The 14483-nt window shown below is 34.8% G+C and overlaps 1 protein-coding gene across 1 annotated transcript in view; it reads right to left on the bottom strand.

Annotated features, from left to right (window-relative positions):
- Positions 1–14483, bottom strand: part of LOC122797115 (vomeronasal type-2 receptor 26-like) — a 206376-nt gene that overhangs the window by 31358 nt on the left and 160535 nt on the right. Inside the window, exon 5 of the mRNA XM_044065911.1 lies at positions 9108–9231. Coding sequence (XP_043921846.1) covers positions 9108–9231 — 124 coding nt within the window. The remainder of the gene's footprint in view (positions 1–9107; positions 9232–14483) is intronic.

Here is a 14483-nt window from a genome sequence, read left to right as displayed (position 1 = left end):
GCCCAATAACAGTTAATGTACTGAGGACCAAATGACTTCTCTAGACACTTATAAGGGTAAAGGCTGTTACTCATTTTCTAGCTGCCCGATTCCACTTAGCCAAAATATTTATGAACAGGAAAGCTAAATTACCTTTTAAAACATCTGATATGTAGTCATTAAACAAAGCATCCAGTCTTGTATTTTTGCTGTCCAAATGTATCTAGATTTAGAATACTTGACACACCCAAGACTGTAGGCCCTCAGTACAATTCATCTGACAATCCAAGTTTCTGTGACCACCAAATAAGTTCAAGGAAGTTTTTCGAACATTTCTCAAATATTCATTGAGAGACCAGATGCCAGGGTTCAAACTAAGTATAGCTTATGACAAAGAGCCATTATAACTTCAAGCATCCTTTTTTCCAGAAGTAGGGCCAGCAATTTCCTGTATTGTCTATTGTCTGTATCTTCTATTACCATTTAGGTTGCCCTGAGGTAGTTCACTTGTATTGTCTTTTAGTGAGCATGTCAATCTTACTCCAAGATATGTAATGGAAACACTTACCTAAATAAATCTGCATCTCTCCTTTATAAAATTAGTAGTAGTATATTAGATAGACAACATTTCAGTCTTCTTATTATTAAGAGAGTATACTGAGACTTCCCCAAAAGTTTATAACCCCTTCCAGAGTGGATCTACTGACTTTATAGGCCTATACAGAAAGGTTCATATGGTTATATACAACCAAGTTTACCATGTGCTCCCTTTCTAACTCTATTGTTTCTATTATTGCTTGATCTAGAAGTGCAATAACCAAAACAAGGCTGAATGCAACATGGCATATGATTGCCAAGGACAATTTTTTACAGGCATATGTTTGATTATCTTATACATTTTCATTAAGCGCTCTGATGCTACAGTTATGCATTTCAGTTGCTGATTACTTGCTAATGTTAGAGTGGTCATGATGAAGAAATCTACATGTATGGGTTCTTGTTGCTTAGTTCTCATGTACCCTTCATTTTCTTATATTATTTTATTGTTTTACCTGACATCTCTACTGGTTCTGAGGTATTATTTAATAAACTCAAGCTTGGATTTTCTGGTTTCCCATTTGCCGTTGACTTTTGAATTTTTATCAAAAGGAATTTTCCTGGTATTGCAAATCGGATTTAGGTATCTGTGTTCCTGGTGGGAGGGCCTGTATTAGCTGGAGTATTGATGTTTGGCAAGACTGCACACTGGGATTATTGCTCTGGTTTTAGTGCATTTCTTCCCATGGAAGTGTCTGTTTTTTTTTTTTGGGGGGGGGGAGTGCAGACAGCTGAGAGATGCTGATTGTTTTGTGGATTTGCCATCTGAGATTTTCAGGATTTGGCATTTTTGCATTACTCCAGATTACCCTTCAGTGAGACATTCAACTCCTGTGGGCAGATGAATTTTTGTGGACAATGTTTATTTTTTTTTTGTCTTCATTGAATGGTCATTGAAGGAATTTGTATCTCTTTGTGCTTTAGTGTGAAGCTGTAAGGTTAGACTAAGTTATATCTGGTTTGTCATTATTATTGGGACATCTGTTTATTTGGCTACTTGTCACCACAGATTTTTATGTTTGACTTTACTATGGAACGCAGTTCAGTATATCTATCTTTAAAATACTAGACTGTAACTGTCTTATTAGCACTGCTGTTGTCTTTTCTGTTGTTATTTTTTTTAATTTCATGATGCTATTGTATGTATTTTCTTTCTTTTGGAATTCTGATTTTTTTTTTTGTAGATACAATTCACCCCACAGTTTTTTTTAAGTTAGTTTGTTTCTGGTTATTTGTTCACTGTTTGTAAAGTCCATAGGAGGTAAGCACTATAATAAACTTGATATTGCACTTGAAAGAAGATTTAAGACAATGAGCAGCCCTGCTTTAGTATTTTATGTATTTCTTCAAATTCTAATCTTTGCTGTCCTGGTTTGATGATTGCAGATATCCATTGATAGAGATATGGCATGATTATAAACAAGCAGTCCTACCCTAGATAGTCAGGTGCCTTTTCAGTGGCCAAGCTAAATAGAAAGTATGGCTTCCTAATTACTTAGATAATCTATCTACATTAATGACCTTCTAATGTCAGTTGCATGCTTCCCTTTTACAAACTCACACTGACCAGAATTAATAAGTTTATGCAATTTTTAATGGAACCTCAAGGCCATATCACCATAAATATCTGTAATCTCCCTTAAGAAAAGACATCAGTATAAGGGATGACAAGGGATGACATTGTTAGATGATATTTGTTTAATTTAAGAATCTCTGTTATCACTACATGGTACCATGATGCTAGGAGCAATTAATCTCTTCAGGCTCCTTGACAAGTAGTCAACCAGTCTTCGACTATTTCTTCTCACACGTATTTGTACACCTCTCCAGGGAGCCATCAAGTCCTGAGGATTTATTACTTTTAAAAACTTCAAAACCATCATAATTTCATCTTCTGGAGAATGGAAAAGTTCATATCCTAAAGTATACAATAAATGCCTTCAGAAATTCACCTCTAATGCATAGATCATCCCTTAAAACTGGATGCTATGTTCCTACCACATTACCCCTAACCACCATCCATCAAGATTGATACTCAAATTAGCCAAAACAGAACTCAGCTTTATTACCTTAAAATTGTGCCAAAGCTACCCTGCAAATTTGGTAGTTAAATTGCTGCAGACTTGTTCTGAACTTTAACCCACTACCACTGGTGCAAAAAAATGGCAATACAAAAATAACATAGTATTACGGCTCTTGCTTAGACTGGTAGCCAGCTGGTCTTTAAAATCTGACAGTGGTGTTCTATAATATGTGATAAATAATGCATGTTTATCATAATATAATTTAATAACAATGTGCTTCAAGTGTTAAGTACCTCATTTGGATCATTCCCTGTGATATAAAGGAACATTGTACTCTGTATTTTCTTTGCCTTCATTACTCACAGCAACATACAGTTCAAATCTCTGAATTTAGAGTTTCCATTTATCTGATAAATCTCCACAAATTTTCAATGTGATTGGTGACTGCAATATCCATACTTCAAACCAAGTATTAAAGATATTCAAATGAAGAATTGCTAATTCAGTGGAAAATATTATAATAAAAAGCATTTATGAGAGACAGAGAGAGAGAGAGAGAGAGAGATATCTGTAATGAAACAGTTTGGAATAATAGTATTTTTGCAAAAGAAAATATTAGACAACTGGATTCCCAACTTTTTGTCTTTTGGATGAGATGTTAAACCAATGTGCCATAGGCTTGAGCTGGTTGTATTTCAGGTGGATGTATAAGATCCTACGGCAACTATTGAAAAGGTAGGGGTCTTATACATATATATATATATATATATATATATATATATACATATATATATATATATATATATATATATATATATATATATATATATATATATATATATATATATATATACATATTATTTACAAAAACGTAAATAAATTCTAAATGTATTTTCATGTTTACAGTATTAATAAAGAAAACAAAAAATACATTTCAACAAAGTTACAAATCATATATCTATTGACCCCCCACTCCTTTTTCCACAACCACTTAACCTTTCTCACAATATTAGGAATCACCCAGTTACCATTGACCATGGTTTCTGTCAAGCTTTGAGTCCAAAAGAACATATAATAGTAAACATATATAATACTAAACAGTTTATTATCTAACTTTTTAACATGCTTTTATCCAAACCTTCATAAAATCCATATTCAATCATATTCATATTCAAATGCTCATATCCTTTAATTCAGTCAACATTTTCTTTTCTATAATACTTTCCATAACTTTTGAACTCTCTTACAGTTCAGAAAATATGATCCATGGTTTCTAATTCACCACAATAAAGACATGTTCTCTCATTTGTTTTTTATATGGCATATTTGCCTTAACTAATTTGTAATCTTCACAGAAAATCTTGACATACCTCCTTCATGCTCCAAACATTTCCTGATTTTATAGCTCTAATCTTTTCTGTTGTTAAATTACTCTATGGATTAACATAATAATATTCTATCAGAATATTTTATACTGCATTATCTGTTATTTACAACTTTGTCTGTATTTAATTTCCACATCCTTATTTTTTATTTGTAACTTTTTACTTCTTCATTCCTCCACTTTCTTTCTCTTTTATTTAATCTTATTTAAATCCATTTTTTAATGTTTTTCCTTAAGCAATTTCCTTATAAAAGCACTGTTGTCTCCATTAATCCATTCTAACACTCTAAATAAATTCAAGGATGCACCAGACACAATTGGATTTAATAATCCCAAACCTACTGCATCCTTGTCTACAGGTAATATTTCCCTATTAACTAGATTCAGTGTTGAACCCCAAATGAATCTAAAAATTAATTAAATCATTTGTTTTTCTATATCTCTAGGTATCACACACACACACACACACACACACACACACACACACACACACACACACACACACACACACACACATATATATATATATATATATATATATTTGCCATATATGCATTCTTCCCCATCCATAATGAATTAATCAAGTGAACTGTTTTATTATAAGATATTCTATATTTATTCCATATAACACTCAACTCTCTTAAATTCTGCACAATTTTTTATCCATTGTTCCTTAACAACTTCATTAGGTCCAAAAGTAATTCTTAATACCAAAATTCTGCCATTAGTAAAATTAATGTCCTTTAGTACTCCTTCAACCCCAGTTCCTTTACTTGTATTACTATTTAGACACATCTCTAAACTTCATAAACAGTCATTTGGTCTAATAATAATTTGTTCTCTCATTTTACCATTTTTAGTTACTAAAATCATATCATCTGCATAAGACATAATAATTGGATATTCAATACCCTAATTTTATACAAATCTTGCCTCTATCATTTCTTCATTTATATTTGTCATTATACAGTTCATAACCATAGCAAATAATGCACTACTCAGAGGACATCCTGGTTTCAATCATCTACTCATCCTTATTTCCTCACTTAACCATCCATTTACCAATACTTTAATATTATTATTCGTATATATTGACTGAATTACTTTCTGTATTTTACAAACATACTATACTTTTTCAAAACTCCCCATAAAACATCATGATATATTGTATCAAAAGCCTTATTTATGTCTCCTATCGTTTCCCTTATTTCCTTGTTTTATATCATCCTGTATTTCCCTATCATTAATATCTCCTGACACCCTCTCCCTTTAATTCCATATACCCCATCCTCTAATACCTTATTTATCTTTTCTATCTGTATTTGTAGAATTTTCATAAGTATGTTATAATCTATCTTATTAAAACCCACTGGTCTCCAATTTGCTATCTCCTTTTTTTCTCCTTTCTTCCAAATACATTTCATTACTACTTCACAAATTTGTGTATATTGAATACCATCTTGTAATCGTTCATTTAATATACATATAAATCTTTCTTTCTTTTTGCCAAATTTCCATATTCTTATACATTAAATATCCTAACCCATCTGGACCAGCAGCAGAATCAATATTAACTTTCTTCATTATTAAATCCAATTCTGCTAAAGTAATCTGTTTATCTATAGCTTTAGTTATACTATCATTAAACTTCTTTACTTTCCATTCATTATTTCTCTTTGTTGCTGTCTTTTGGCTTTTCCCGGTTAGGGGTCACCACAGCGGAACTCCGGTCTGCTAATGATTGGCAGTAAATTTTCACAGTGCCGAGTTGCCAACTCGATGCCCAACCTTCAACAAAGGCACACCCATTCACGCATGTCTTTCAGAACACCACTCGACCCGTGGGGAGGACATGCAGACTCCACACAGAAGGCACTCCCCGCACACTAGCTGAGAATTGAACAGGAGAACCTCTTGCTGTGAGGCAACAATGCTACCACTGCACCATCATGGATTTCTGCTTTTTGACTGACTTTTTAACAAATTCCACAATAATATTAATAATTTCATACTGTTTCTTTGCTACCAACCCTTCTCATCTTTCAATTATCTAATTATTCCACTGTCTTCTTTAACTCTCTTTGCCAAATATGGTGACACATCTGTTTTACATTGAACAAAATACCTTTGTTAATACAATAGCACATTTATTTTTCTTTATTCTTTTTATATATATCTGTTTCTTTCATATAATAAGCATTTTTATTTTTATCCAAAAACTCTAATGTGTTATTCTGTAGATCCAAATGTTCCAGTTTTTTTTTTCTTTTTATTATGGTACTTTCTCCCAATTTAAATAATCTGATTTATATTTTTCTTTAAATATTAACCACGATCTGCCCGGTTTGAATAACAATCTCTCATAGTAAACTGTTCCTTCCACAAGTATATTATATTAGCCTTTCCTTTTTCATACCAAATAATCTCATTAATCCTTTTAATCCTTTTTTCTAATTTTTATGTACTCATTATTCTCCTCAGTTTCTATCCATATAGCCATATGATCTAAAAATCCTCTCTGAAATCTCTCTTCTATCTTAAATTTTATCTTAAACTTTTTATCTTAAACTTTACACTATTAGACACTACAAAATAAGCACATCTGCTATTACCTCTCCTATATGTGCATGTGTTTGAATTCTACAGCCTTAAACCTCCACATCTCATAATTTCTTTCATAACTTTTTATCCATTTTGTCATTCCTCTTTATTTTCATTGAATCACAGTTAAAATCTCCCACTATTATAATATCCATATTGGATATTACATAATCAAATATTTCTCTAAATAATTTTCCCTCTCCTTATATATTACTCATGCAAAAATTACAGTAAAATCTACTACTGTAAACCTTCCCACTCTAACTAACCAAAGTGATATCTAACTAAAGTGATATCTAATATTGAAATACCTGTATTATATAGTATAACAACACCCGAACAAGTTTCATTTCCTATATTTCAATTTATACCACCTTTCCACAAATTATCTCTTTGTACTATCATATACTTTGTTAACCCCCTTATATCTTCTAAAACTATTATATCCACCTCACAATTGTTACACCATTCCAAAATACCAATTCTCCTAATCAAACTTTTAATACCATTAACATTAACTGGTAACATTCTAAGATTGTTTGCCTCTCTTCTTCTTAATCTAAATGAAATTGTTTTGTTGATCTACCCATTTCTGTTTTTTTTTTTTTTTACTTTCATACTTGAAACTTGTATCTTACTTTTTCTATTTGTTACCCTCTTACCGATAATTTTTTTTTTCCATAACTTTCCAATCAATTTTATTCTCATCACTTACACATGATTCTAATTCAGGCTCTCCTTTGTTTAGTTCATTTACTTCTATATCTTGTATTTCCTCACATATACTCAAAATATCTTTTTCATTTCTATTGTGTACATTTGATTCCTTATTTTCACCTTCCTTCTCTTTTTCTATGTTAAATTCCTTGTCACCATCTTCCACTAAATGGTCTACCTTTTCATCTTTATTAACATTACATCTTCTAGCATCATGACCAAAATTCCCACACACATAACGTTTTTTCTTATCACAGTTATCCATAAAATGACCCTCCTTCCCACAAAAAGGCATGTTTTTGGTTGGCCCCATATTGAACTAGTGCTGTATTTCCATGCATATTTATCATACGTGGGATATGCACAATCTTTTCATTTTTTGTTTTTAAAATAACATTGCATTCCCAAGCCCAGATCCAGAAACACCTACTATCAAAAAATTTTACAATGCTTTTCACTTCAAAACAATTTTTTTAACAAATAGTCTTTCACAGTCTCTTTATCAGTCTCTGTATGAAATGGTATCTTTACTTTATTTTGAGTCTCTAGAAAAAATGTGTGAACCATATATTTATTCCATGGATACATATTTTTTTTTCTTTCAAATATTCCCCAAAAAGTTTCTAAACTCATAGCACTCTCAAAAAATAAGTCATAATATGTCTCATTTTTAAGCAAAATGAAAGCACTTACTTCTTGAGCTTTTGTACCTAAAGGCACAACAACGGTGTCCTAGATCTCATACCTATACAATGGCTTTTCTGCTTTACCCTGTATCTATACTATAAAGCTCTACTTCTCTATACTGTTTCTTCTTTTTATCTTTTTCTTGCTCCTTCATACTCTTCCTTTCAGTGTCTGCAAAATATATGTTCTCTAAACTGCTTTCTTCTTCTTTTCTGATCTGACCCATAACCTCTCCACATGATTGTTCATTTCCACTCTGGTTCTTTTTCATTGAATAACTGATGCAATAAATCATTCTACAACCCTCCTGACTGGAGGGTTGTAACTGCCACCTCTTCCAATTGCCGTACCCCTACTTCTGAATTCTCAAGCATTTTGGCTTAGAACAGCTCCTCTGAATCTGCATACAATCCCATCAAATGCCTTCCTTCTCCTCTGGCATTCATCTCCACTTCTATGACACTCTCCTCCATTCTTTGCAATGCTCTCCCAGCAGCTACTGTGCTAGGAATGGAGCATACACACATAACATTTGTTGGCCATATGAACCACAAGTGCAATAGCAGTAGGGGACGTCACTTGATGCCCAGGCCAAATTTCACCCAATAGTATAAATACCACCTTGGCTCTTCCCTGAAAAGAGACCACTAGCCCAGTGTGACTAACCAAGTCAACAAAGGATAAATAAATAAATAAATAAATAAATAAATACATAAATAAATTGTTTATGAGGAAAGGATACTGAGCAGTCTTCAATCAAAAACTAAGATTTTTCCATTCACAATGAGAAATATGACTGTTTTGTTATTGCACATGGGTGCATTACAGTAGCAGCCTGACACATGCAGATTATTACCAAGATGCATTTATGGCTCAGAGAATTCTGATGTCTCTCAAATTTCCACCTCTTTTGTAGGATAGTGTTGTGGTACTACTGCATAAAATCCTGACTTCTACCACTCTATAAAATATGAAAAAAAAAAAAAAAAAACAAGTGCAGCCGATCAGTGCCCTGGTCTGACCTTCACATACCTGCTCAAACAAGTAAACATCATGTTTCACTAGTACTCTGTTCACTACAGACAAAAACTGAATATACGAATATACAGATTTCTCACCAGTAGAATTAGTTATTTCTCCCTCATTGCAAGGAACGCAGTCAAAACAGCATAAGGGTTGCCCAGGTTTTGTAGCTTTCCAGTATCCAAAAGGACATTTTTCACTACAGACAGAATGTGGAATCTGCAAAGAGAATTAAACATAATGATTGTTTACTTACTTCATTTTAAAACAGTATCACAGATTCCCAGGCTTTTCACTTATTTATCTGGAAGTATTTTAGAAGAAGCATGTTCACCTTCAGCCTTACATTTATGATACCACAGTTTGTGCCATTTGGCATCAGTTCACTATGATGCATTGACTAAGTACTTCCACATCATTCCATTTGTAATGTTGTGTTCAGATTTATGGCAGTGGGGATATCTCATCTACATAGGAACATAGGAACATACTAGATATAAGATGCTTAGCCATATAAACACTTAAGCAGACCCATTTCAAGCAATTAGTAATGCTCACTTCTCAAATCATGCAGAGCTGTACATGATAATGCTGGTGTAAATTTTTGTCTACCCATCCAGTATCAAGAGTAGCCTTAAAAACATCTAAAGTAGTACTTTGTTTGACCTGCATAGATAAGTTATTCTATAAGCTAAGAATACCGCTCTAGCACATCTTGTTTATTTGCTGATTAAATTTAAGTCCTTAGACCTTGTGTTTGTAGAACTGCTGGTTTTGCAAAGAAATAGGAGGTCAAATAGGACTGGGTCTTTCATGTCTCAAAACATAAGACACAGTTCACCTTGCAGTAACCTGTAGGTTTAAGTCTAATTATAAGGGAAGTTGTACTAACCTACTGGAGTAGTTGAAATATTTAAGACCTTTAATTTTCTTAGTTAGAAATCTTTGGGGCTTTCCCAATTGACCAATATGCTTAGATTTGTACATACCTATATAGACCTCTGACCAAAATATACTAAAGTTTGAATTAGTGACCACTAGTTATGATATTCACAGGAGCTATGACAATAGCCACATATATAGCTATTCACACTGTTTCCATGAAATCTCTTGATCAAGCTGAACCATTTAAATGGGCACTAAGTATTCCTAAGGGTACACATATACATTTGTTAATCAGTAATTTTCTCCCAGAGGATCAGAAAGAAGACCTTATTATATGCCTTGCATTAATCTTTCAAGCTGGAAATTTTATACCTAGCACGATATTCTTTACTGCTGAGAACACTAGCAAATATACCTGCTGTATTATATGCTGATCTGTAGAATTTATGTGGATGTGCCTAAATTATAATAATGCAGGCAAGATGACTTAGTTGCTTTCTAGTTGTATTGTTTGTGGCTCATTCAGGATTGACAGCTTTTGAAATAGCAAGGAACTTCAACACTATATGTAGTCAGTAAAATTTCGCAACATAAGTTAACATTTTGCATATTGCGCAGACTGCACTTGAAATCCTGTCGATCCTCTCCATTTCCACCCACCCGAGGAACATAATTTACTCCCTGTAGGATATATTGACTTTGCTTTCTGATACTACATAAAATGTTAAAATTACAGATGCTGTTCTCTATTTCCATCCATTGAGCAAAGATTCTTGCATCAAATTGTAGAAGCACCATAACTAAAGGAGATCACTGACAGATCAAAGCAATTAACTTATTACAGCTGAGTGATGTCTCTAGGTGTTTCTGCAGTCACATACTACTAATGCCTCTAGGCATCAAACATTTCTTGTTCATATTTGTATTAATAATTTTAAAACCATGCTACATACAAAGTATTAAAATATATTGTCTTAAAGCTTACAAAATGACAAACATAACTGTGCTGCTATTTGACTTCTATTTAGTGCAGGTAAATAGGTATTAATTGCTCATATATGATTACAGGTTCATAGGTGTGTACTAGGCTAAAGACCACAGGGTCTTTTTTAAGCCTAGCTATGTACCCTAAATCTCCGACACATTTTGGTATCCTAAATAAGTGTAAGCAGGGACTTGGGAGATGAAACATTTACAGGGTGCCTGTGCCATTAGAGACATAGGTGCCAAACCAGGGATGAATTTCCTGTTCCCCATCCAGTTGTCCGAGTTGCACTTGAATTGGGCTAGGGAGGAACTCTGCTTCACATAGGCAGGGAGCCTGTTCCAGAGAAGATGTAGTCTCTGGCATACATTCCTGTCTCTGCAGAAGGTCTTAATTATATCACAAGTAAGGTTTAAGTCTTTAGAACAGGTAATTCTAGCACTGTTCATTTTTCAGATATGCAAGAGGTCCATCAGGATGGGGTCTGACAGTGCTTTGCATGCCAGGCATAGATCTCCCATCAACAGCCAGTAGAAGACAGAATAGAGGGATAGGGCCTTGAGGGAGTCTGCATTAGACATGTTACTTATGCTCTATATTCTTTTAGTGAGGAACCTCTGTGGACATTCATATTGATGGATGTGCCTGGTTAGGTATATACCAAAGGGGGCATTGATAGGTCTGATGATTGCCAAATACAGTGAAACAATGACCTCCTAGGACCTTGAAGCCATACCTTTATTTATCAGTTGCACAATATGAAATGATTTCTTCACTTCTGTAGATACATGATGGTCAAAGGCTAGATTACTGTCTATGTGTGTCCCCAAGCCCCTGACTACTGGATCAACTCTTAGGGGCACATTGTCAATATAATAGTTACCAGAGGTGAATGACTTCCTGAAGTATACTATTATGTATTTCTTGGTATTTAGTTTTAGTCTATAGCTTTGAAACCAGTTATTTGTCTGTATCAGTCCTTCCTGGAAAACATTTGTGTCAGTGGAGGATTCTATGACTGCTTATAATTTGCAATATTCTACAAATTTAGCCTGCCAGAGGCCATTGCCATTGGGACTCTGCTTGTGACTGGCCTCTTTGTACAGGTGACCTCATCAATTCTAACTTCTTGGGTCCAGTCTGTGAGCCAGCTGGTTATCCACTGGGTGATGTAAGGGTTAATACCTAACATCTTGACTTTCTCAACAATGCCTGAGAGCGGTATTATGTCAAGTGCCTTGGCCAGGTTGAGGTAGACACTGTGAACCATTTTGCCCTCATCTATTGCCTTGGTGACCTTCTCAAGGAAATCCATCAGGTTGAGTAGGTATGACCTGCCCTTTACTAAGCTAAACTAGCTTGAGTCCAGTGTCTGGAGGTTTCCTATGTCATTATTGATCATTTCCATGATAATTCATTCCATATCTTTGCTATCAGACTAGTGAGACTTATGGGTCTGCATTTTCCAGGATCTGTAGATTGCCCACCTTTCTTCAGAGGGATGACTGTTTCTGTTATGTTTGGAGGCTACATTTGGATAGCGGTTCTAGAGGACCTGACAAGTCATGTTTCATGCTATTTATAAGGCATCCTGGGATGTTGTCTGGGTCCATTGATACAGTGTTCTTGGCCTTAGAGAGAGCATTAAGGACCTGTTCCCTAGTGATAGGAAGTTATATTTGGTGGTATCTCCTGAGGGGAGGTTAAGAAGGAGAGAGGGGTAAAGTTGAAGTTGAATTTGTTGGCCAGTCAGTTTGTTATATATTCTGGTTCAGCACAGGTGGCTCCATTAATAATGAGTTCTGTGCACAATTGTGTATTGACACTAAGGTTGTGCACATAGCTAAAGAATGCTTTGCAGTTGTCCTTAGCACGAGATGCCAATTTTACCTCAAATTTGGCTTTGGTAGACTTTATTTGTCCTCTAAGCTGTTTGTTTAGCTTGCTTGATAAGAATGCTTTTATCCCTCTGGGTGCTGCGCCTCCGAATCTTTGCCATGATGTTCTTTCTTATGTTATACAGACTATTGATGTGATTCCACCAGGGTGGCTTGTTTTTTGAGTTAGTTCTGTTCTTCTTCCTGATGAGCACAGCTGTCTCTATGCAGCTATTAACATGCTTGTATAGGGTTTCTGTAAACAGTTACACATAGGCAGCAGTGTTTTCAAGGTTTATGGGGACTTGACATTTTGCCAAGTTATCACTTAATAGTAGAAAGTTAGCCTTTGAGTAGTTCCTGAGTACTCCATGGTTAGCTGGGGGACCAGGATTTATTTTTCCTTCAAAGGAGAACATTATGTGGTCTGACCTTACCAGAGAAGACATTACACTAAGGAGTATGAAGAACTCTCCCATAATAGTGAGGACCAGATACAGTATGTATGCATGCCTGGTTGGTGTATTGACAATCTTGTCCAGGGAGTTTGTGTTTACAAAATCCAGAATGTCTGTGCCTGCACATTTAGTGTCATATAAAATTCCCAGTTAATAGCAGGGTAAGTAAAGTCATCCATGAATATGGTATTGAGTTAGATGGTTAGTGTTTCCTTGGTCATAGAGGGGACCTATAGCTTACAAGGAAGTGGTACAGGGTTTTGTCAATGGTGATTTCAACACAGAGAAACTCAAGTGCATTGTCCTGTTCAACCAGCCTTGAAGTATATTTATTTTTGATGTAAATCAAGACACCTCCACCTTTAGTCCCAGTCTGTGTAGTAGCTGGTCTAAATGTGTGGAAGGCATTACAGCCTTGCACTGTCGGTGTGCACTCCGTTGCTTTTAACCATGTCTTAGTGACCGCACAGATGTCAGCATTCTCTAGGTTGAAGAGACCTTGTAGGGAGTGGAATTTTTTGTTTAGGCTCTTAGCATTGACCTGTAACACCTTTAGATTTTCTTGGTTTTGATTTGCTATGTTGGAAGTATTTTCAGTTTGGCATTTCTTAAAAGAGGCACTACAGGGAAGGACAATATTTTAGCTAACATTTAAAAGCCTAGAGGGGAGAGGTGCAGACCATCTCTGGTAAAGCAATGTGGTTTGTGGTTCATCTTCTTCCATGCTGACAAAATATTGCACCCCCTTAGAATGACACAAGAAACAAAGCCAATTATTAAAGTCAGTCATTTTCTATTTATGTTGTGGCATCATCATTGGAGAAGGAAAAATGCAGCTCAATGCTAGGCTCATACCAGTCTGGGAGACATATTCTGAGAGCTGCATGATGCCACTCTTCATATAGTCTAGGGAGGTGCTCGCAGATCATTTACCCCCATATGGACTATAATAGAGTCATACTGGTACTTGTGGTCCATTGACCTGATTTTGTGCGTAATGTGGGAGATCCTGGCCCCTGATAAGCAACTGACTATGACTGTGTCCTTACTTAACTTGTTGAGAGGAACATCAGCATGTCATACTTATTTATATTGTCATGAATTTCATTTTTTTTCTAAATATCTCGACAACCAAGTAATACAGACAGAACTGTTAGCCTCATATGAACGTTCTCAGCTGGATGAACAAAATGCTAATAGTATATGTATAACTTTAGTAGTTGCTGAGATACTTGTTTACAAAATATTACAAACTTAATAGTTACA

Source organism: Protopterus annectens, chromosome 3.part0 (assembly GCF_019279795.1).
Source record: "Protopterus annectens isolate FY-2018-M chromosome 3.part0, PAN1.0, whole genome shotgun sequence".
In the NCBI taxonomy this organism is placed as follows: domain Eukaryota; kingdom Metazoa; phylum Chordata; order Ceratodontiformes; family Protopteridae; genus Protopterus; species Protopterus annectens.
Note: the sequence above shows the minus strand (reverse complement) of the source record. Positions and strands in the feature narration are given on the sequence as shown.